The 25,855-nt window shown below is 45.3% G+C and overlaps 2 protein-coding genes across 3 annotated transcripts in view; one reads left to right on the top strand and one right to left on the bottom strand.

Annotated features, from left to right (window-relative positions):
- LOC142584682 (epoxide hydrolase 1-like) overlaps window positions 1-10,260 on the bottom strand; it is an 87,708-nt gene extending 77,448 nt beyond the window's left edge. For both annotated transcript variants that reach the window (XM_075694869.1, XM_075694868.1), the window contains exon 1: window positions 9,948-10,260. The gene's annotated coding sequence lies outside the window, so the exon portion shown is untranslated. The remainder of the gene's footprint in view (window positions 1-9,947) is intronic.
- Bem46 (abhydrolase domain containing 13-like protein Bem46) overlaps window positions 9,270-25,855 on the top strand; it is a 74,009-nt gene continuing 57,423 nt past the window's right edge. The window contains exons 1-2 of the mRNA XM_075694870.1: window positions 9,270-9,697; window positions 16,596-16,827. Of these exons, the coding sequence (XP_075550985.1) occupies window positions 9,412-9,697; window positions 16,596-16,827 (518 nt within the window). The 5' untranslated portion in view covers window positions 9,270-9,411. The remainder of the gene's footprint in view (window positions 9,698-16,595; window positions 16,828-25,855) is intronic.

Raw genomic sequence — 25,855 nt, forward strand, 5'->3', positions numbered from 1 at the left:
AATAAAAGGCAAAATAAAAATCTGAGCATGGTGGCAACTGCGATCGCCCCGTTTCAAAGGGGACGCTCCTACCTTCCATCCATCCATCCAGCCGTTCGGTCCACCAAAGTGTACTCCCACTGATACGGTTTCTCACCAGATTACCTAGAGGGAAATCTGGCGCTGCTGCGCTGTGGTATGCATGGGAATGCCGGTATATTGTGACTTCGGATTGGCATCGTTTTCGTAGAGACAGGACACCGTGAAGACATGCTTGGCAAGTACCGTTCCGTCTGTCACAATGATTCATTTTCTACTAGAAAAGCACGTGAAATGCTGTTTTAGCTTTATTATTACGCGAAACCATGTTTTATTTAACTATGAGAACTTGTTATTGTGTGTACGACTACATGGTACGTAAAAAGTATCAGCGAGCCGCTAAAGTTGGAGGACAGACGACAAGGTTCTCGCTGGCTTTGAAACAGTTGGTCGTCTGTTCTTGGTTTTCTTCGCTTGGTCATGCATTGTGGTTGAGTAAAGATGTAATATGCGTGAACGGAAACATTTTATGAAGGTTTTACTTTGAGAACGCGTTATTTGCGTAGCCATATCCACGTTTTAGACGAAGCCTCTTACAACACCAGCCAACACGAGCCTCGCAGACACATAAACCGTCATTCCCATGACGGCACGGTGCCCCCTTAAGAAACTCCCATAGACGGTGGCGCCAGATTACCCTCTAGGGGTGCTATTCTGGACACGCATGGCGACTGCACGGCCGCCATTATCCGCCATGTTTACTCCCTGATTGGCTGTCGAGATGTCACGTGCTTTGAAATTTGTGCCGGGAAGCGGAAGTATTGCAAAATGCAATTTTGCGTTTTCATCAAGATGACGAAACGTGACGTGGAGCTGCAAATTTTATGGACTAATACATTTTTTTGGTCCTTGGCAGCTATATTGCGATGTTAGCGCTTCAAAAAGAATGTGAGCGGTAGCATGCACAACCAGTGCAATGCATGTGCAATTGCGCGAATATGTGGTGGCGATTCAAGATATGCGCTATGCCAGCTTGCTGATTGGCTGAAGTAATATCTCGTGATGTGCGTCACAGGAAGGGCTGTTTCGTCAGCGTCATTTTGACGATGCGTGACGTTGCGCTGGGCCGCCATTGCTGAGATTTTCCGCCATAATTTTTGCTGCAACGAGCCGCGCGAATTATGCCAATGAGCAGCCATATGCAATGGAAGCCGAGAGGAATGCGTATTGCCACAATTTCCCCGTCGTTTGGCGCCACGAAAATCTTTTGTTCATAACGCGTGCTCATAGTATTTGCATCGCTCTCGGGTGGTGTTGGCATTTGTGTTTGGGGACATCAATATTTAAAAGAACGCGTTTATACGAAATAATATTGGCTGAACATAGCAAACTTTCGTCAATGTTGTGCACTTTTCACTGCTGCATTTGTATTGTAATCAAGATTAATGCCTTTTTGCACAATCAAAAGTTATGACAACGGGCTCTTTCTAATTTATAAAAAGAAATGTACGCAAGGCGGCGCATGAAGTTTCCTCCCGCAAGGGGCTTTACCTCCCGCGGTGTGAGAACCAGCGAAATGAACAAGAGATGGCAGCGCCGGCGCTTGCGTCGCGCTAGTGGATACCTCTGGCGCGCGCAACGCTATCGGTGATATTCGGCCGTTTCTCAGCCAGCCGAGTCGGGCTCAGCCACTTGCGTTTCACAAGATAGCGATAACGTGGCCTAGAATTTGCGCGCATCACCACTGGTAGGTCGCGTATGTTGTCTCAAGCAAGAAAACAAGCGAGTTGGCGCCAACATTCCATGACTCATTCCATTTTCCGGGGACACGCATCCTAGCTATTGAAGCAGACGACGTCTTGTGCGCACAGCAGACGACGGAAGCGAGAAGCGTTTTCGACCGAATAATCATATGCTTTGAGATAGCTGCTTTATTTTTACTGCGGAGGAAAACTGTTTTTCTTTACTGATAACGCTACATTCAGTGCCTTCATTTCAGTTTCTTAGGCGAAACGTCAAGTTATCGTCACGTTACGTAAACAAAACTGGGCCACCAGCGCCATCTTGTTTGCGTCGCGCCTACGTCACGCACCGAAGAAAATGGCGGATGGATGGATGGATGGAAGGTAGGAGCGTCCCCTTTGAAACTGGGCGATGGCAGTTGCCACCATGCCCAGATTTTTATTTTGCCTTTTATTTTTATCTGTGTTGTGTGTTATTGAATTTCTCGATTTTCTTTAAATACGTATTCCTACCCTTTTAACCTTATGTCACCTCTCTGCTTTTGAGCCACCAATCCTCCAATCGCCTTTTGCTAATTTCCACCGCATATTTATTTACATGACTATCATTATCTCTGAACCCTAGGGCCTCAGGAAGGGTGACTCTGGCCGCGTCGACATCGGGATTGATACCATCACATTTTAGTATGAGGTGTTCCATTGTTTCTACATATTTACCACACACAGTACATGTGTCTTCTCCGTTAAATTTCCTTTTATAGCTCCGCGTTCTAATGCTATCTTCAGCTGGTCGTTTCTGAGCACTCTGGAGCGCTCTCGCGAGCGGCGTTGTCTTCGGCTGGTTGAAAGAGGGTGCGCGCCCTGCGTTCGGCTGGTTCTTCTCGATTGCTCTCCTCTATCTTGGAGCGCTCTGAGGCGCTCCGAGCCCTGTCGTCGGAGCAGTCATCGAGATTGAAACGTCATCGCAGCCCCGCTTCGCTGCTGTTGGCGAGGGCCCACCGTAACCTTGGCAACCTAGGCCACTGCATGCTGGCGTCTCGACGAACGTTCGTCCCGCCGGCACGTCCGCCGGTTTTTCCGGCAGCGCCGGGAGCTTTGGATAGGCGAAACATCGGACGTTGGCAGTGGTTTCGCATCAGCAATTTCCTCCGAAAGCGAGTCGCACGTTCGGCTTGCGCGCTTGTCCCCTACCTTTGAGCTCGGGAAACGACCGATCTACCCGACTCTGCTTCGGAGCATACAGGCGACCAGTCGAAGATAACATAAGACATCCTGATCTAGCTTCAAAGAGTAGGGCACTGCCTCTTGAGTTATCATAAAACGCTTCCTTCCTGATCTGCTGTTTCTAGTATCGATATAGTTCTACACTTCTTTTCCATTGAAGTTATCCAATTTTTACCTTCCGCGTTTTTAACCTGTCGTTTAATGCTCTGTCTTTCTTCGTCCTGGTGTCGGGCACACTTACTGGTTAGCTTCCTAGTTCTTTTCCGCCATTGTGAGTCAACGCTCTTTCTGTATAGGTATTTAAACACCTTAGCTGCCCACCTGTTATCGTCCAATTTCCTCAGACGTTTTTCGTATAGGATTTTACTCTGAGTTTCCCGTGCTTCGAACGATGCCCAGCCCATATCTCCCTGTACTGCTTCATTTGTGGTTTTCCCATGGGCACCTAGTGCTACCCTTCCCACAGCTCTCTGATTTACTTCTAGTCTCGACTGAACCTCTGCCCTTAAACACAGGACCGCATTCCCGAAAGTAAGCCCCGGCACCATTACTCCCTTCCAAATGCCTCTCAGTACCTCATACCTGTTGTACCCCCACAGTGCCTTATGTTTCATTATCCCGGCATCTCTTCGCCCTTTTGCTATGAGAGACTGTTCGTGCTTTTCTGTGTACATCTACCCTTTGTTTATCCATACCCCGAGATATTTGTATTCGGCTACTCGGGGTATTTCATGGCCTTGTATTGTAAGCTCCTGATCAGTTGTATCGTTGAAAAACATCCCACCGGACTTAGCTGCACTAAAACTGAAACCTAAACTGTCTCCTTCGTCCCCACAGTAATTAACCAGAGTTTGCAAATCTTCCTGGCTATCTGCTAACAGCACAATATCGCCCGCATACATTAAACCCGGTAGTCGTTGCTCAACAACCTTTTTGCCTAATCTGTACGACAGATTATACCCTAGATTGCTTCGTTGTAACCTTCTTTCCATGCTTATCATATAAAGCATGAACAGCAGCGGTGATAGAGGACAACCTTGCCTTAATCCTTTGTGAACCTCGACAGTTGTCGTACTCTTAATTCCTTCCCATGTTATTTCAACATTATTTTCTCGATATAGTTCCTGTAGAAAATCAATTACCTCATTACCGATACCTTCAGCTTTTAATATGTTCCACAGTAGTTCCCTGTTCACATTGTCGTATGCACCACTTTTGTCCAGGAAGGCTAAATACAGAGGTCTATTGTCCGCCTTAGCTTTTTCTATGGACTGGGTAAGCACGAACAGGCTATCATCTAAGCGCCTACCATTTCTGAACCCGTTCTGAAGTTCTCCGAGTATTCTATTACTTTCTACCCATGACTGCATTTTTAATTTCACCGCCTGCATCGCCAGCCTATATATAACTGATGTTATCGTAATTGGTCGGAAGGATTTTATGTTCTTCTTATCACCTTTCCCTTTATAAATCAAATTCATTCTACTCTGTTTCCAGCTGTGCGGAATTTGCTTATTTATGACTACCTCCAATGCTTTTATCAGCGTCTCCTTGCTTCTTGGGCCAAGTTCATTAATTAACTTGATTGGAATTTCGTCTATCCCTGCGGACGTGCATTTTGGAACATTTGCTTCCGCCTTTTTCCAGTTAACATTGGTCAGTTCTAAGCTGTTTTCTATTATGCTATTCTGTGTTGCTCCCTCACTTGGGGCGATTACCCTATCGTCTTTCCTAAATGACTCTGCTATAACTCAACCAATGTAGTTCACAGCGTCATCTCCCTCTAAACAATTTCCTTCGACATCGTGAATCGTGGCGGAATGACCAGAATAGCGCCCCGAGGTGTTATAGTGAGAGCCACTCGACCATAGTTCACTCTAGCCTTGTCCACTTTGTGCTAAGGCGCGGATTGTTGACCTCTCTATTGAGGCGTTGTATGTCTGTATTATGTCTGTAGGGGGACCCAGAGCCCTGAAAGAAGGAGTGTAGGCGTGGGCGATTCGAGGCAGGAGCCACAAACACGCGAACATCGGTACTGTAGGAGAGGTGACAGGAATAAGCGCAAGAGCTAAATTAAGTCAGACATAGGGTTCATTAACATGCAAGGTGGCAGAAATAGGCTAATATGGGAGGAAATCGAAGAACAACTAAGGCAGGAGAACTTAATGGTTTATGGGTTTGTAGAGACACATCTTAGGGACATGGAACAACCGCCCTGTAACCCTGATTATGCATGGGAATACTGCAACAGAGTGCAGGGTAGCAGAAAGGTTGGGGGAATTGGAGCATTCATTCATAAAACTACAAATTGGCAAAGGGTCAAACAGGAATGCAAGGAGCATTTATGGCTAGAAGGAAAAGTAGCAGGGGCGAAAACACTTCTGGGCTTTGTATACCTTTGGGCAGGATCAAATGCTAAAGAGGAAAACAAAAAAATGTTGGACTGTATAGCAGCGGACATCAATGAGCTAGGAAAAGGATGTGAAGTAATTGTATTAGGAGACATGAATGCGCATGTTGAAGATATGGATGGGTACACAGACTCCACAGGTAACATGCTGCTGGATATGTGTGAGAGGCTTAACTTAGTTGTCTGTAACTCTACTGAAAAGTGTGACGGGATCATAACATGGGAGGTAGGGGGTCGACACTCGACAATAGATTATGCGTTGATGTCACATAGGATGTACGATAGATTAGGAGCCATGATTATAGATGAACAGGGCTCCAGAAGTATAGGTAGCGACCACAAACGTATCAAGTTGAGTTTTAAGAGGGAAACTAAAGCACGAACGACGCGCGAGGAAACGCCAGATGTGATTTTTTACTCAGAAGACGAAGTGGAAATAGCCGCCAAACAAATTGAAGAGGAAATATCAGAGAGTACTGAAACTGATTGGACTTACCCAAAGTTAATGAGACTATTTGAGCGTGAGCTAGGTAAGGCGTGAGTCAGGAAAACAAGACAAGGGATACGAAAACTCAAGAGCTGGTGGGATGAAGAGGTTAAGAAGGCCATAAAGAAACGTCAGGAAGCCTCCAGGGAACACAGGTATTCCAAAAGTAAGGGAGAACCTGAAGCAGAAGTAGAGAGGAAATTGGTAAACTACATAAAATGCAAAAGGGAAGCATCTTATTTGATCAACGAGAAAATCAAGACAAAAGGGTCCCAATGGCTGTCAAAAATAAGCAATAAAAAAGATAAACAGGCAGCTAGAAAATTCTGGCAACATCTGAACTCCTTGGGTAATAGGACAAGCCTAGAGCAGAGGTATATAGTAACAGCTCAAGGTACTCGGTTAGAAGGAGAGGCGGCAATGGAGCATATAGGAACCATGATGAGGGAAAAATTTACAGAACAGACAAATGGTACATGCAGTACGTCGGAGAGGGATAGCCCGGTCAACCCACTGCTTTCGCTTGGACAAAAGGAGTGGGAAAGGGCGGAGAAGAGGGTACCAAGTAGCACATCGGCAGGCCCCGATGGTATTCCAATTATGTTAATAAAGAAATTGGGCCCGAAATCTAAGAAAGCATTGAGGGAGGTGGTGAGCAAAATGCTAGTGGATGGTAAAGTACCCGACGAATGGAGGCTAAGTATGATGAGAATGAGATATAAGCGAAAGGGGGACAAAGCTTACATAAATAACTACCGGCCTATAACAGTGACGTCAGTGGTTTACAGGGTGGTTATGCAGATTATAAAGGACAGACTGCAGGCATGGGTAGAGAACGAGGGGGTACTTGGAGAGCTACAAAATGGGTTCCGGAAGCATAGGAGGCTAGAAGACAATCTGTTCTCGCTAACACAGTGCATTGAAATAGCTGAAAAGGAACACAGACCCCTATGGCTGGCTTTTTTGGACATCAAGGGAGCCTATGACAGTGTACTTCAAGAGGGCTTCTGGGGCATTCTGGAAACTTTAGGAGTGCAAGATGGAGTAACCAATTTCTTAAAAGATATCTATAAAGGTAACCGGGTGATTATACAATGGGAAAAGCAGGTTTCGGAGCCTGTGATGATTCGGCGGGGGCTTAGGCAGGGGTGCCCATTGTCACCTCTGATGTTTATGCTGCACCTACAAGGTCTAGAGTCCAAAATACAGCAAAGCGGACTCGGCTTCAACCTATCATTTCTCAAGCAAGGAAAATTGATTGAACAGTCATTACGAGGACTGATGTACGCGGATGATATTGTATTAATGGCTGACAATGCAGAAGATCTGCAGGAATTAATGGACATATGTGGTACAGAAGGAGACAGGTTAGGCTTGAAGTTTAGCAAAGAAAAATCAGCAGTCATGATTTTTAATGATAACAGTTGCGGCGAGCATAAGATACAGGAGGCCACGCTGGAGATAGTCGATAAATACAAGTACCTTGGGGTGTGGATAAATAATGGCATTGAGTATCTGACAGAGTACGAAAAATATCTAACGACTAAAGGTAACAGAAGTGCAGCGATTATGAAGAGTAGGGCACTGTGGAACTACAATAGGTACGAGGTAGTACGAGGGATATGGAAGGGGGTAATGGTACCAGGCCTGACTTTTGCCAATGCAGTTCTATGTATATTAGAACAGAGACCCGGCAACAGTTGGAAATTAGGCAACGTGGTGTGGGTAGGCTCGCTCTGGGAGCACATGGCAAGACACCAAATCTTGGAGTGCAGGGGGATCTGGGATGGTCTTCTTTCGAGGGCAGAGAGGCTAGTAGCAAGATAGCATTTGAGGAGCGATTGAGAAAAATGGGGGAAATTCGGTGGGCTAGGAAGGTTTTCAGTTACTTATACACGAGGAATGTTGACACGAGGTGGAGGAAGCGAACTAGAAAATTCCCAAGCAAATACTTGGGCAGTAGCGGGGGAACAATTAAGTAAGGAATCATCTGTCAAGAAAAAGGTTAAGGAGGCAGAGAGGGGTATGTAGAGTACAGAGATGCAAACCAAATCGGCATTGGAGACATACAGGACGTTTAAGCAAGAAATAGCCAAAGAAAATATTTACGATAACTCTAAGGGAAGCTCATTGTTGTTCGAAGCCAGGACAGGTGTACTGAGGACTAAAACGTACCGAGCCAGATACCAGGAGATAGATTTGGTGTGCGAGGCGTGTAGAGAGGAGGAGGAAACGGCGGAACACCTGATACTTGCTTGTAAACAACTTCACCCTGCAGTTGTATCTAACGGGGAACTATTCAAAGCCTTGGGTTTTAAAGACAGTGAAAGTAGAATAGACTTTGAACAGGTAGAAATAACTAAACGGAGGCTATCTGATTGGTGGACAATATCAACGCAAAAGTAAAGGAGTAAATACATAGGTATGCATGCATATAGAACCATTAAAGGCTAGGTGGCGCGCGCCGCCACCGCCCGATTCAAGGGGTTGAGCCACAATCATCCATCCACCCATCCATCCATGCATATTACATAAACCAACGCCGAACCCATAGAGTTTCCTACAAGAATTATTAGAGGGAACTCTGGCGCTAGTGTCTACGGGAGCTGCAATGGGAGCGGTTGTCCCAGCATGGGAATTATGGGAAGTACATGGATTTGCCTAAACTTCGTCATTTTGGCTTCAGACGGCTTTGTAAACTCGTCATTTTCAACAGTATATTGCGCAACAAATAATTAAATAAACAGCATTAAAGTTGCCCGACGGCAGGATTCGAACACAGGGACTCTAGCATAGACGCCTGATATTGAAACCATTATTCCACGGACGCAAGTATCGACAAGCCAATGAAACGCCCTTATGAATTTATCGCGGGCATGCCAGTGCCTTGAGACGCTTGGCGCGTTTTCATTTGGCCACCTGGACAAGCTCAATCGTTGTAATTAATAGCAATTGTACGCGTTCCCGGCGTCTTCTGCACTTCGAAGAATATAGATTGCGCCGAAATATAGGACAATAAGATTTATATAGCGTAATATACAAAGCCACAAGAACGTCTGAATCCACAAGCACGAAGATCAGACAAATCCATGTACTTCCCATCACTCCCATGGTAGGACAACGACTGCAGCGCCAGAGTTCCCTCTAGTAATTCTTGTAGGAAACTCTATGGCCGAACCAGAGAGCACACGTGTCGTATCAACGGCAATCAATGGCACAACGCACCAAGGACAAATATATATATATATATATATATATATATATATATATATATATATATATATATATATATATATATATATAAATATCATATATATATATATATATATATATATATATGCGTCATGGAAATAGTGCGATGCCAGCGCCGCCATCCCTGGCGGAGCAATATTATTTGCATAGTGACGCGGCTGGAAGCAGAGCGGGGTCCCTAGATTTTCCTTTCGGTTTCTGACGCAGCGATTCATTGTATCGGGAAATTAAATTCGATGGAACTGATCCAGAGGCTGTCATGAGCGCCCAGCCCGCCGATGGTTAAGATACACCCTCCGCAGGGCAATGGATCGCCATCGGACAGTGCCTACTTGGCGGCTGACACCATGCGACCGCCGGACTCCGTGCGGCCCGAAAAGAACGCGGCCAAGAGCCCCGAGAGCAACCCGGACTTTGCCACCATCCGTATCGTCAGCCGGGTTGTGCTTTTCGTGCTTAGGAAGTGCTGGATGGTGTGTGGAGTTTCGTTTGTCACCATATTCGTCATCTACTGGTATTGCAGCAGCATCCTAGCGCTGCTCCTGCTAGTCTTCGCAATTACAGGTACGCCGCCCCGTCGTTGGACATGCGTTGACAGCGATGGCTTTATTTTACTGTTCTCGGCCTCAACATGGGCCCGCAGGCGCTGCTCGGGCGCCTGAGCGCGCCGGTCGTTGATTGTGGGAGTGTGCAAAAGCATTGCCTTGGCGGTTTTGTCTACCTCGCGTCATTTTCGTCGTACAACTTTCAGGTCACACGGCGTTATATCGAAGTTTGAGGTATGCGCGCCCAAACAGAGGAGACGCGTACTCACCTTTGCGAAGTCGCGTTGGCCCAGTGCGGAGGAACCGAACGTGCTGCCGACCACCACGCCAGGCGGGAGCGTCCGCTGATCTGCGTGTCCTTGCGTCGCGGTGGAGAGGGCAACCTGTCTTCGCTGCGGTTACAGGAAATGCGCGCACGCCTTCCCCGCCTTGGGCGCCGACGGACCTCGCGTCCTGCTGCTGCTACCGTAGCAGTGGACCAGCGGCAGCTGCGGTGTGCATCTCCGATCTTAGCCAAAACCGCGATCGCGCTGCAGTGCAAGAGCGCAAAGTGCGCCTCCCGTTGAGTTCGTGCCTCACGCCGTAGACAATGTTATCGACGGTCTAAGCTGGAGTGCAGATATTTCTGGCCGCTGCGCCTTGCTGCTGTGGCGATAGCGCGCCGGTGTGAGGTATATACCCAGCACTCTATGCATCGCATTCAAGAAAGCATATTGGCTTCTTTTGGTTCATCTTGCAATGCGCTGGGTGAAACTGAGTGGTCAAGGCACCAATACAGGCGCCGGAACATCAGTATATGCTCTGAGTACGTCTGCTAACACACGAGGACACACCAGACGGTGTGGGAAGGGGTAAACTACCAACTGGTTCTGCATCCACACATGCTCAGTTGACTGTATGGAAAGGTGCTAACAACCAAGCGGTTTATTTTCAATAAAATGTTGTCCTTATTTGGGCTGCAGTCAATCGAGCGTGTGCAGATACAGAACCAGGAAGAAGTTTACACCTTGTCATCCTGTGCGGAGATCCCTTGAGCGTTAGCAGCAGTACTAAGTTTCACTCCACATTTTTAAGCTTGTAGCACAGCTCAGAACGAGCAGAAAAGGAACTTGGGAGGGGTAATGACAAGGAACGGAGAACAGGGTGAGCGCTAGACACTGTCTAGATGCTATCTTTCCTTTTTTGCTCGTTCTGAGCTGCGCTACAAGCCTAAAAAAGTCATGACATACCAACTCGCCCAAACTTCCACCCTTTTGACCTTCACTCAATATATTGTAAGGTCAATGAACATCAAGCATTCCAATTCCTTGCTTCACTTGCTTCACTCATGTTCAGCGATACAGCCAAAGCACCACTTGATCAATAGCGTTACATTGTACCCAACATTATGCATAATAACACAACATGAGTTTACACAAGTACATACCATTAAAGCTACTACATGTGTGATGCCCTTGAATATCTATTAATAAGATAACGTCTTGGTAACGCTGTGAAGGTTACAACTGCATTTTGTTAAGGCTTGTTTGTGGGCTGATTGGTTCTGATTTATGGTGAACGAATAACAGCACAACTAATGAGGACGAGAAAGCAACACACACAGCAAACTGCATTTTGCTTTCCTTAATGTTCATTTACGTGTCTCCAGAGGGGTGGTAAATGAGAGTAAAGTGGTGCATGGTAATGTAGCACATGGACAGTGTCTGACTTCGATCTTCATCAATTCAGTGACATTTTCATCTTCCTAGCTACCTTATGGTGGAATCATATTTTTGCCAGTTTCACTGCTGAAGATTAGCTTCCATTATGGCATGTGCTAGATTCCAGCTTCTGGCTTGGACCACAGAATACAATTTAGTTTGCTTCTAGTGACGAGTATGTCTTCAAATTTTATTTACTGTAGAAGCTGTCTTGGGCTCAAAACAGTGTATGCCGTTACAAACACATTTATGATTAGCCGCACACTAAAGGGGCAAGGAAAGAAGTCCTGACTTATTCCTGGGTTCCGAATGGGCCTGTGAGCTCAGCTACACCTGCTGTTCATGACGTGCTGCATAAAACAACATGCAAGGTGATGTTGCTGGTATCTGGCTTGCCTCCCCTAGAGCATTAAGCTCAAAAAAATAAAACTGAACAAAGGTAGACGTCAGTATGCTTGCCTTGCTTCTTGCTTACGCAAGCAGAAACCCTCTATCTCTCCATGGTCAGCCGTGTTAGTGTGGCTTTTCTCTGCAACTATGCTTGCTATGTAGGAGGAGAATTAAGTTGAAATAATAAAAGAAACCTTGAGGCCATTAAGGCTGCAGATATTAGGCAGCGTCTGAACCACACTTAAGGTTTTCCTTCTGTAATAAAAACCCATGACATGTAGTCACATCACATTTATGAAAGAATGCACAAGAACATGACCTGCTCTCTCTGGTGACTGCTGATGACGCCACCAGCAGGTGACTAGGAGAGGCTCAACAGCTACTGGCGCCACCAATCAGCAACTGAAGAAACTGTGAATGCCAAGCCAGGGCTACGGTCGAGCAAAGAAAGGTCACTGTGCCACCTGTAGTTGCAGCTAGCATCTGTGGAGCTTCTTGCAATCACCTAGTGGTGACACGATAAGTGGCCACTACGGATCTTTATTTGTGTACAATGAAAAGAATGGCAGCAGGTGTCGGAGTGGCTGCAGTCTGGTTTCCAACTGTATTGTACCAGGAAGTAGTGCAAAGGCATTTCGCCTTTATGTGGCAATTTTCATCTTAGTAGCACTCGGTCAAATTACTTCAATAAGTGCAGCAGGTCTTCATGGATGGCCACTGACATTGTAGCAGCCAATTGTTTGAATTACCATATATATGCATGGTAAAGTAGTATCAAAGAGGTAATCATTTGGCATTGTGATTGTCACTACATACCATTGGAGAAGTAATACGTCTTTTCCATAGGCTGAAATCAAATTAAAAAGCTATGTGAAATTTCAGACTCTAAGGTTGTGACGCAAGCTGAGTGAAATGAAAACAGCCAATGGCATTGCCAAGGGATTACCATTAACCATTTTCATAATTTGTTCTTGCAAACTCTCCGGCTATAATTTGAATTGCAATATGTTCCATAATTAGTGAAAAGAACATTTAATTTGTAAAATTTTTTGTAGATCACACATTTTCATTTTCCATGGAACTAATGTCGGCCTCGTTAAGTAATCCAGTTCAAGGATTACAATTGTGCTATCTGCCGCAGATGGTTTTCAGAAATGCTGTATGATTTTAAAAAAAATAATGCCCCTATACTATATGTTCCTTTTGAGTGACCCTTGCCGCTGCATTCTTGACCTTTCACTTACTATAGCGAAAATTAGTTGGCAAGATCTGATATACCCAGCTGTATCTCTTCTATAGTTGCATGTTAATGTGCTCCCTATTTTGATTTACTCAGTGTCCAGTATGAATTAACTTCAACCAGAACACCATGCCCCATTAATTGCTGCTGCTGCATTAGCTTTGTCACTACTCGAGGCATATGTAATCTGGCTGGATATTGTTTTGTAGGACTTTTTTTGTTCTGCATGTCTCGTTCAGTGTTCTCCCTTTTCTGTGTAGCAGAATTCAGTTCTGCAGGTTTGCATTCGTTGCCATTGTGCATCATTTCTGTTACATTAAAGAATATTTTGTTCTCTGTGCAGGCTACTATGAACTGCTACAGCACACCAGAATATTTTAACCTCTTAGCTGCCGATGATGAGATCATTCATCGCAACGAGTGTCCCCTGGTGCCGATGACAAGTTCACTCATTGCGATTTTTTGTGAATTCTTTTAAGAATTGCCAAATTGCTTCCAACAAATGTTTTGGAAAAATTGTACAAAATGTGCAGGTCTTAAAAAGAAGTGCGCACTCTTAAAACTTTTTTGAAATTTATCGGGGCATTCGAGGCATCAACAGGATGTATTCTCAGACTGTGGGACCAATTGGATTCAACAGTCTAAACTACAGAGCTGATCTGGTCAATGTGCACTGTAGATATGTGGGTCTCAAAATGCAGTCTCCTAGTTTTTGAAATTTGTCTCTGGTAGTAATAAATTAAATGCACTGTGTGTATTTCACGTCCAGTACTACAGGCTTCTTTTGTACTGTACAAGAAACAGCTGAACGTTGACACTTTTTCACATCATAGTAGAAACTATTGGCAAGTCTTCATCTGTAGGCTGCCCCGACTCTTCATTAGCAGTAAAAATGTGCTCATGTTCAGTGCTTTCATGCGACGTTTTTTGAAAGCTGTGGTAGCCTCATCACTGGTGTTTTGAATGGGTGAATAGGAGTAATAATTGCTCAGAGAATTTTTGAGTTCTTATGTGAAAGTTACAAAACACCCCAAGAAAAACAAATGAAAAGTAACAATTTGCTATCTTTAGTATAAGTACTGTGAGTAAAGAAATTTGTAATATACAAAATATGCACCTGGTTCCTTGATCCCAACTTTTGTAAGTCAGATCGAGAAGAAGCAAAAAAAACTTGGAGGTCACTTAAGCTTCACTTTTAAGTGTGGAACGCGATCGTGTTATCGGGCCCCACCGACACCTGCACCTGAAATTCTGCAACGCGGGGCTCGATAGAAAACAATGGTGCGCCGATCCCGGTGGCAGTTCAGAGCAAAAGCTCCCGTGAGCAAGAAACAAGGGGTTTGTGTTTGCGTTTCCGCGTAACAGAATTATGTTCTCTTTCGTACTCTGGTTATTTTCTCATATATTGAAAGTACAATCTGACGCTATCATGTCCGTAGGGTGTGTGCAAGTCAGACTTTAAGAATTTTCAAACACACTTTGAGTAATTCACTTAGTAGCGCGGCCGCGCAAAGGGCCTGGGTGGTTGTGGTTCAGGATGATTTTTCCTGACGGACAGACAACACCGCTGACACCTGATTTTATGTGATGCGGGGCCCTTAATGCTATCGCGTTAAAATTAACATTTGTTGTTGTCAATACTAGCAACAATGGTGCCGATGCTGTGTGGGAAAGCATTAGTTTAGAAGGTGAAAATTGGTGAGTTTTTATTGTACATGGAGCGTTTGTTTTTACTCATTGTAGCAGCCAACTGGTTTTGTTTTTTACTGCATACTTTATGCTTGCGAAGCAATGTGTCAGGTCAGAGAGCATACAGAAGCCTCCTCATACTTGATTATTGCGTTCAGCCAGCTTTTCTGTGCAAGCAAGGTGGACTAGTGTGTATTCTACTAGTGCTGGAGCCTCCACGTCCTTTGTTCAGTTCTAGTACAGTGTGGTGTAATGTTCTACAATATTGTACAGTAATAAATACGGGCATTGCACAGGTGGTATTCAAAATATGAGAGATTAGACAGCTAGCCAAGTTTCAGTCAAAGGTCGATCTGAAATTAACTGCATGCTCTGGTGTTAGTGTGGGGAAAATGAAGTTGACTTGATACTGTAGTCCAACCCACTTATCAAATCAGATGCACTCATGAGCATCTTCCATTGTTTTGAGATATCATTAAAATAGCATATTCATTGGATCAGAAAATTCACAACAGTCAGGATATTGCAATAATGTTGATGGCATCAGGTCCAGAATTTCAGCACCAATCATAGTATTAAACTGAAATACAAGAGATCTATTTCCCGAGATCTCATTCCTTAAAGGGGTCTTCAGCCACTTTTTATGGAAGTCGAGAAATAAATGTTACATTAAAATGGACTATTTCAGAAATACATTGCCACAAGAAGTACTTCGAGGCAATCAGCAGAAGTGGAGTTATTGGCAATCAAATGGTCCCCTATGCAGTGGTTCCGCCCCTTCTTCAATGTCTCGAACTGCGAAGGCTAGGGCATAGCGGGACTTGCCCACAACGCTCCGCCTACTGAACGTCACCATGGTGCACAGTTCAGATTTGATTTTGTACGTTCGCGTAGACACCACTGCGTCCGAATGTGGCACTCGCGATGTGCCCAGCGCATTTTTCCTCAGCGAGCCGCAATGCGCTCAGTCAGCAGGCTCGTCGCAGCACCCGGTGATGGCCACACTATTATCTACGCTAGCTAGCAGACTGCAGCTACATGCAACTGTAGTGCATATGTGCAGCATTTGGTTAGTGCACGACAGGGCCTGAGTGCACTCATATGCTCCAATCTGGCTGTGCCACGAGGTGCGGACTGGCTCTGTCCTCCACCAGCTTGACTGACGGATGGTAGACACATCCAACTTGCTCATATTGAAGTGCTGTCAAAAGCTCAGTACAAAGCAAAGTCTGCAAAGGCATCCAACCAGGAGTGGCCAGGAGCGAGCGCACATTGACTAGTGTGTGTATGTTTTGACCTTAAGTTTCACGTGTTTCAAGGCTAATTGAGTGTTCAAAATTAGTTAGCGAGACCTGACGGCTATGACACCGATAAGCAGTCTTGCCAAAGTTTAATTACCACTCGGGCGACCGAGCATGAGCAGATGATGGTAGCCTTCATCGGAAGTACGTAATTATAGAAATTCAAAAACAGATTTTCGTTTTCTGCAGTCTGTTTGTTAAACTGCATCAGCAAATATACACAGTAACAGTATGAAGATCAAGTGCACTAATGCAAACATCCTTCTTGATTGACGTCAGCTATGGGCCAATAGTAGCCATGTATGGAAATCTGCTATATAACAAAATAAAGCATGCAGAAATGACTGAGGAGCAGGCGTCTGTTCAACAGACAGCATGTGAGAAAAAGGTGACTTCGCACTCCACTTGCGAGCTCCATGCGCCACGCACAACTGCAAAATTTGGCTGAGATGTTCACAGCAGCATGTGCTGTCCACGGACTGTTTCTTCACCAAGCCCGAGGGGTGGCTCAGGGCCCCTTTAATCTGCGAGAAGCATGTGTTTCCACAACTGTGGAAAAAGATTGTGCATCATGGCTACTGCTTCAATGGTTGACAGGGCTGGTGTACCAGGTGGGCGATTGGCTGCTGTACCACCCCGAGCAGCCAGCCCATTCGCGCCTGTACGTGCCCTCGCCAAGCATGCTGGGCCTGCCGGCTGAGAGCCTGCAACTCAAGACGCACGACGGGGTCACGCTGCATGCCTGGCTCATCAAGCAGCCACCCGAGCTGTTCAGCCAGGCACCCACCCTTTTGTATCTGCATGGCAATGCAGGGAACATTGGGCACAGGTTGGTGGTCCACTCTGCTCTGCTCCTCAGTGTTCGTAACTGGGTGAAGAAGTCGCTACATTTTGCTAGAAATGATGAATATTCTACGAAATTTGCTGCACGATTGACACACAGACATCCATGTTTCAGATGTATGCATTTAACCAGTTCACGCTAAAGACAAAAGCTGTACACAATGCAACTAATGATGACAAATGGGCTAGTCGATAATGATTTGTTACGAGTAGGGTAGCACAAAACACAAGGAAGTAGTGCCTGCCCTGTTTACTTTGTCCTCATCGTGTTTTGTGCTGCCATATACTCATAATAATACTGACAAGTGCTAGTGTCTAGTGCTACAAAATGCAACTAAAAGCAAGCATATTTTAACTTATTATCGGCTATCACTGAGAGGTATGTATTTTTCTTCTAATAACTCATTATTGGCTATATTTGTGAAAATTTTGGTAATATACTTATCATCGGTACAGGAGTGGTTAACAGCAACTAGGGAATTTTTGAGTCTTTATGACTTTTTTCAGCAGCGTAAAAAAGAAATAAATTGGCCCTTGTAAAACTTCTCAAGATACTTGTTGAGCCAAAGCTCAATGCGTCAGCTTAACTCTGTGCATCAGTTTGTCACTACTTCTAAAGACATATTGCAGTGCTTATTAGTCAGCCATCTAAGTGTATCAGAGCTTTTTTTCCAGCAAAGCAGAAACTTGAGGGGTGATGCCATGTTGGGAAATGCAAGGTTGTTTTTTATTTTCACATTCTGACAATTGACTCGTCACAGAAGTTAGGTAATTTAAAGCTATGGTTAAATAAATAGTAAGGGAGACATCTAGGAACAATAGAAACATAAGAAACACAAAATTCTAAGAACTTCATCATTATCACATAGTGACATTTTGTTAAAATTGGAGTGTTTTGGGCTGTGATCTTGCAACTTTGCCCTGAAAAAGATTGCAACACCTCCATTACTGTTCCAGCTGGATTGTGCGTGTTTGTTGATACTGGCATTTCTTAGGAATGAAGTTCACCAGAGTGGCAGTTTGGTCATGCTGGTGCAGTCAACTTCCTTTAATGTGACTCCCGTTAACTATATCTTTCGGTTTCTTCGATCTTGACTGAAAGTCACCGTGGCCCTGCATTTCTGTGGGCCCAAACATTCGTTCTTTCAATCCTAAAATTGGCTTTCGCCGAATAATGCAAACTTCACCAATCAGCATACACGAACCTAACCCCTAACCTCAATAGTGACCCCTTTAGTGGCAGCAACTCTCTCGGTGGAGCTTAGGAGACAGTCATTGTGTTGAACACACATAATCTGAAGTCGGAAAGGCCTTTATTAAGGCTGCCTTAAAAAGATTTTCAAGCAGTAACCATAGCTCACAATGCCTGATTTGCTATTTATCAGATTGTAACATGCAGCTTTTTTTTTTTTTTTTTAATAAAATTGGCCCTAAAATTGCCTGCATGCTGCAGTCGGACATGAAATCAAAACCGTCTGCGTTCGTATGCTTTGGCACACAACACGAATGTGTTCCGACGAAGCTGGCTAAGAACTGTGCAGCAACGCTGATTTTAAGAAATTTGCTGTGCAATGCTCATGGTTTTATTTGCTGAAAAATTGGGTGTGCGTTAGATGTCTATTTTGTTTAGGAGTAATGTTCTTTTACTGCTTTCGACACGTAGAAAATGGGCACATGTTTGATTCAGGGTCATGTTAGAATTGAGCAGATGCTGCCAAGTGAATTCAGGGAAGTTTTAACATTCTGCATCTTGTTTAATTCAATCAATTTCGCCTGTTCTGTCATGGTCGAACTAACGGAAGTCAACTGTATTCCATAAGGACTACTGTAGCGCAAACTGGACAGCGGTGTAAAAAAAAGGCACATGCATACCTGTGTGCAGTGGCGTACCAACTATTTCTAGAGTGGAGGGGCAAACCGCAGTCAATCTGACCTCTTGCTCTGTGTGTGTTTGTGTGTGGATGCTTGTGTGTGTCTATATATATATTGCGAATGACTATTACAATAAGTGAAATAGCCTGGAAATGCTTCTGTCAGTTACATTTATATTTAACGGACAGGGACCTATTTATCAATCGCACATGGTGAACCATTGTGGCAGTAGCAGAACGTGTAGCGTGAAAACGAGGGCTGACGATAACGGCAATAGCAAGACGGCAACAACGTGTGCTGCACGTTGCTACAATGGAAGTATATGGGCTTGTTGTCTGGTGTTCGCCATAGGGCCGGATCTCGAGCGCATCGTCCGCTATAGGGCGTCCCAAGAAGGCACAATGGACAATTGTCATTGTCCAAGCAGGGATATGCGTAGTAAAAAAGAAGCATTACTTGTGTGGTCACTATACCAAGAAAGGAAATTTAGTTTCAGCTGTAGTTTTAGTGGACTTTCCATTGTGCAGCCAAAAGTACCAGTGCCTGCTTTCAAAGGGGGGCGGCAATTGACCTACTTTGCCCCCCCCCCCTGTTTGCTGTTTGCTCGTTTACTGTTTCACATTGAATCACTTCTAACTGTTGCTCTTCATTTGGAACCTAGTCTTTATGGCTTCAGAGAAGAAAGCAACGTTCATCTAAATCTGATGAACACCAGATTTTATAACATGCAAAATGTAGCATGCCTCTAATTGTGGCACTGAAAAAAAAGATGAAATATGCAGTGCTTGCCTTGGCAGAATGGAAATTTATCACACTTAGTGTCCATTGTCGTCACTTTAAGATGGCGGTGGACAATTTATTACTACAGCCAAAAATACTTCATCCTCCATGAAGTCCTTTGTGTTTAATATTTCATATTTCTTCATTATTCCACAAGCAGTCTATAGTCTAGCCCAGGGGTCTTCAAACTTTCTTGGCCAGAGGGCTGGTTTGACGACCAGTAGTGAGTTGAGGGCCAAATATTAAAGAATTAAATGAATATTACTGAAAATAAATTCATAAACTTAAGTAACAGCACAAATAAAAACATTATTCCAGTCAATCGCAATGCTTTCTTCAGGGGATTTATTTTAATTAAATGCATTGACATTCTTGCATAACGTCCTAAAAAAGAGCGAAATAACTATTCTAGCACTTCAATTTTGCTTGTGCTGCCAAGTCTGAGGTGGTACACGATTTGAAATGATAATAAACACGCTTGGTAGCAAGAAAACCTGTTCAGATTTTTTGGTAGCATGCAGTTTTCTTGTTTGCTCAGTCAATCTATCTGTACCAGGTAGATTTTACAGGACGTTGAAGTAGTCTGGCCCTTTTTTTTGCTGGTGTATCGTTGCTGCAATACCAGTATTCCTGCAAATCCTTGCGCGCTGTAACTTAAATCTATCTCTATCTGTTTCTGTTCCATTTCTGCCACTTGCCTTCCACGATTGGTGAAAAACTTTTCTGGCTTACCCAACTTTGCCTGTCTGTCATGCAGTGTCGCAAAAACTGGGAAAATGCCCTATCTGATATGTGTGCATGCTGATTATGCATGATTAGGCCAAACTAAAGCAAATTCATTCTTTGTAATTTTGCACCTTTTTCAGCCCACGTCTACTTCATCTGTCCGTCACGCGAGGTCAAAGAATATAACCGCATCAAACCACCTGTGTACATGTCAAAGTGACTTGTACTCGCTAAGAATACATTAATATGCTGAACAAAAGTAATTTTTTTTTTTCAGAATAGTCGTCTGCCCTTGTCCAAAAGGACAAGGGCAGACAAGGCCGGCAGCAGCATAGAAGGGCCAAAGCAGCTACAGCCCCAGTTGAAGTCTTGAGCGGCGCAACATCAACGCTTGTGGGACCAAGCTCGGCAGCATCTTCGTTTTGCAGCTATTTCTGCTGCAATCGCCGCGTCCGTCAATCGAAGCATTTTGAAACACTGTAAATAACATAGTATGAAGTGGCGTCTGCCAATATGTCTAGGAGTGAGCCCAGTGAGCGCGTGCTGTCGCACGTCTTTGTGGATGCAAACCGCCAGTGCTTGCGAGGCGCAGAAAGCGCAAAGCGTGGCACCGAGGAGGAGTCAGTGCGGCAAATGCAATGCGTCGTTGACGTTGTTGAACTAGCCAAACCGCCTCGTGTGTAGGTACGCCACTACGTTCAAATACATGATAGGCATGATCGTAGTCGGGAACGCCCATCACGCCACCGCTATTTTCGAGAGCTTTGCGGGAAAGCTCACCGCCTGTCAACAGAGTGCGCATGGTCTAGTGTGGTGGAGTTTGATATATCCATTTTACATCCGACCTCGTTCGAAATAAAAATTTTAAATACGTGAGATTTTCTTGGTGATATAGAAAATGTTTGATATATGCAGTAATTCGATATATCTGTGTTCAATATATCGAGGTTTGACTGTATTTCAGAACACAGACTGTGGAGTACTACTAGCAACCACTAGCAGCCATCGGTGGTGTAGGTCATCACGAATGACGCAATAGTCAGGTTGACAATGTAACGCATGAGTAGTTGGTTGTGCCGATGGATTAGAGAACAAGTCTATCAGCGAGGCGATCCAGTGGTCCTTGCGCTGTTCAGAAGCGATGGTGCGAAGGTTGATGGAAGAAACAGCAAGCTGGGATACGGAGCACCGGGCATTGTCATCAGTAAGCAAGAGCGCAACGGCATCGGAGTGCTGGCGGCCACTGCGTTAGAGCATGCGAATGTTGTCCTGCAGGTGAAGTGCCCAACAGGAAAGGCGGCCTGAGGGGTCCTTCAGTGATGACAGCCAGCAAAATGCATGGTGGTCCATGACAAAGTCAAATGGGTGGCCATACAAATGTGGCCAGAACTTGGCAAGAGCCCAAATGATCGCAAAACATTCTTTTTCCGTCATGGTGTAGTTACTCTTGGCTTTTGTAAGGGCGCAACTTGCATAAGCCACAGCGTATTCAGAAAACTATTTGCGCTGTGCAAAGGCTGTGCCGAGGCCAACACCACTGGCATCAGTGTGCACCTCCGTAGGGACCGTCGGGTCACAGTGAAGCAAAATTGGAGGCAATGTCGGCAAACAGCACAGATTTACAAACGCTTCATCGCATTCTGACGACAACGAAGTGAGGGGCCCGCTGCTTCCAAAGAGCTTCGTCAGGGGCGATATGTTAGTGGCGAAAATTTGGATGAAGCGTCCCGAAGTTGGGCTGAATTGGGCAGAATTCGATCGTTAGAGGTGACATAACCGAGTATGGTCGACTGCCGCGCTGCAGGTCGGCACTTCTTTAAATTTAGTTATAGGCCAGCTTTTCACGAGCACGTCAGAACACACCGGAGGTGTTGAAGGTGCATGGGGAAGTCCGGAGTGAAAACAATGTCGTCAAGGTAGCACAAGTGTGTATGCCATTTCAAGTTGTTGCGCAGAACAGCATCCATCATTAGCTCAAAAGTTGTGGGCACATTGCAAAGTCCAAACGGCATGACGTAAAATTCATACAAGCCATCGGACGTGACAAAAGCTGTCTTCAGTCGATTGTCGTCTGCCATGAGTACCTGCCAATACCCCGAGTGCAGATAGAGACAAGAAAAGAATTCTGCTCCTTGTAGGCTGTCAATGGCATCGTCAATTCATGGTAGCAGGTAAAAATCTGTGCAAGTAATGTTGTCGAGGCACCGAAGGTCCACACAAAATCATACAGAACCGTCTTTTTTCGGAACGAGAACGACAGGTGATGCACATAGACTGTTCGAAGGTCGAATTACTTCACTTTAAAGCATACCGTTGAATTGCTCATTCATGACATGATGTTCTGCGGGAGACACGCGATGTGGGCATTGCCACAGTGGCTGTTGGGAGCCAGTGTCGATACGATGCGTAACAGAGTATGTCTGGCTCAGGGAAGGTTGCCCGACTTCAAAAGATGAACAAAATTCTTCTGACAGGTACAGGAGCTGGGAACGTTGGGCCGGCGTAAGGTTATCAGCAATGGAGAAGCCAAATACATCACAGGGTGACGGAGCAAATGTAGAAATAGCACTGAACATAGTGTAAGCGGCACAGTGCATGTCATTGGGCATGGCCATAACTTGCGTGGCTTCAATGGCTTCCATGCTGCCAAGACATTTCCCTCGCAGCAGCATCACAGTGCACGGGCATGGGTTGCTAACAAAGATAGCGCTGGATCCCTCAGTGACTTCTATGGTCGCAAAAGGCTGCAGCATACCTTTTCTGGTGCAAAAGCGGTCGGATGGAGAAAGTAGTGCTGCAGTGTCAGAGAGGCTGCTGCAGTAGACAGACACAACCACTGACGAGTTCAGGGAGACTGTGTGCGGTGTTGTCTTGGACAAGTAGCTTGTTCGAATTCGAAGGACTGTCAGCCAGCATCAAGTCTGACAATAGCACCGAGTTCTATTTCGTTGCGGGCGCAATAAATCACGGCATTGTGGTGGGAGAGAAAATCCCAGCCTGTATGAATATTCTGAGCTTTGGCTGTGCAAAGGGACAGCCCAGAAAAGGGTGTCGTGACTTTCCAAAGTATATGGCAAAGTTTAGCGTCCATACCACTTACGGTGGCTTCTGTGTCTACGAGTGCAGGTGCACGAACACCATCAACAAACACGTCGATTACGTTTGAGGGACTGCATTGAGGACTTTCACATTTTGACAGTGTCACAGCCCTTGCCTGTGGGAGTGCGACAATTAGTTTTCCTCATCCCGAGTGACAGGGTGAGGTCACATCGACGACAGAGAGCAACGACAAGGAGATGGCGAATGGCGGGTAGTTAGCGACGGCCGCAAAGTCGGTGATGTAGCCGACGAGGGGTCGTTGTATGGATCGTTTGGGTGACTGGTCACGGGTGGTGCGGCGCTAGGCGGCGGCATACGATTACAAAAATGTGCGACGTGACTGGCGTAGCCGCCCGTAAAGCATATCGGCTGGTTGTAAGGAGTACACCACCGGTTCACTAGGGCATGTTCCTTCCATCTCACAGGACATGTATTACGGGGCGGCTACTGATGTAACTGCAATGGGGGCTGCAGTTGGGGCCTAGGCATGACGTCAGCGTAATGGAGAGGCACACTTGGAGAGAGTAGTTGAGTCCGCACAATGACTTCAGTGTGGCTTAGTGGAGCAGCTGCAGGAAAATGATTATGCTGATCCGGTAAGACCCCGGCGATTTCCTGCGCGATCGCATGATGGTGCAGAGGCATAAAATTTGAGGCAGGCTGTTGTATACGCTGCGGCTGAGCAAAGGTCATTAAGAGCTGGCGTGTGCAACTTCCTCCCGGACAAACGCTTTCATTTCTGCAAGCAGCACTGACTGGTCGGAGATGGTAGCCAGACCAGTAATGTGTTCGTTGTGCGATGAAGGGCGACGTGTCAACGAGTGCTGCCTGCGTAGCTCCTCATAGCTCTGGCATAGAGTGACGATGTCGGTCACAGACTGAAGATTCTTTGCAAGAAACATGTTGAAAGCGTCAACCTCTTTCGCTTTCGTGATATGTCGGATTTTGTTGGACTCTATCACATTGACTCTCTTACACAAAAGTCCAGAACATCCTCAGTGTAGCTGATAAAGAATTCACCTGGTTCCTGTGCAGGTTCGCACAAACGCAATTCCACACGCAGCTTGCGCACAGCCGGGCAACCAGACGCAGCCACTAAAGAGGTCTTGAATGAGGACCAAGTCGGAAAGTCAGACTCGTGGTTGTCGTACCAGAGACTGTCCACACCCGCAAGATAGAAGTGCTCACTTTCACGGGGTCATCCCAGCTGTTGTGGGCCCTCTCATACGTTGTCAGCCAGTCCTCGGTGTCAGTGTCGTCCACACTGCTGAAAATGGCATTCCTGTGGTGAAGCACACCAGAGCACATGATGGACAGAGGAGGCACTTTCTGGGTCCAAGATGGACGTTGTAGGCCCAACGCACCCTCCACCACTTGTAAAGGCCTTTATTAGACACCAGCATTTGGGACCGACCGTTAGAGCAGGGCACGGACTCCCAGGACGAGTGGCATTCACGAGGAAAAGTGCTGAAGAGGATGACCGACTAGAAAGCACTGGAGAGGACAATGCACTATAAATCCTCCTCCACACCTCCTATAATAAAAGAGATCATTTGATTGGCTTGTTGAAACAATGCTGCAGCTCACTGCCCGATGCTTGCGTAAGCTGTTAGGTAAATCTGATGTCAGGAGATAGGAATAAAATCACAATGAAATAAGTTTTATGTTATACAGTACCTTGGTGACTTTTGCACATAGTGTTCACGTTTGAGTAGTGTGGAAGTGTAGGGCGGTTGGCCTTGCATTTTCACGAATAAAATAACCCAATACACAGCACATAAGAGGCTCGTGTTGTTTCATCTTGCTCTGTGTCCTGTGTATGGCACATTTTAATGTAAATCTTCTTTTTTTTTCTTTCTTTGACTTTTCCACTGCTGCTGCTGCTGTCTATCATAGCACATCAACATTTATGTATGAGGGTCATTCAAGTCAATCCGGATATTTTTTTAAAAACAAATGGAAAAACAAATTTTAAAGTGTGAAAGTGGATTTATTTTTCCACATAACCTCCAGCTACAGTTATACACTTATCTCAGCATTTAACTAATGCCTGGAATGCTTCGGCATAGAAAGATTTATTATTACGACGGAACTATTGTAGGACACCATTCTTTGCTTCATCATCAGTGTTGAAATGTTTTCCTCCAAAGAATTCCTTCAGGGGCCTAAACAGGTGGAAATCATTTAGTGCTAAATCTGGACTATAGGGGGTGGTGTTGTAATATCTCCCAGTCAAGTTCCTGGATTGTTTGGAATGTGCGTTGAGCGGTATACGGTCGTGCATTGTCTTGCAAAAAGACCACACCCTTTGTTAACAAACCCAGATGTTTCTTCCGTAAACTCTTGTGCACATCACGCAGAACATGGCAATAATACTCCCTGTTGATAGTGACATTATGGGGTAAAAAATCAATGTGAATAATTGCCTGTTTATCCCAAAATACACTTGCCATCACTTTACCTGCAGATGCAACTGTTCGAAATTTCTTGGGAGGTGGTGATTCCGTATGCTTCCACTACATTGATGGTCTTTTGGA

This window comes from Dermacentor variabilis, chromosome 6 (genome assembly GCF_050947875.1).
Source record: "Dermacentor variabilis isolate Ectoservices chromosome 6, ASM5094787v1, whole genome shotgun sequence".
Taxonomy (NCBI): domain Eukaryota; kingdom Metazoa; phylum Arthropoda; class Arachnida; order Ixodida; family Ixodidae; genus Dermacentor; species Dermacentor variabilis.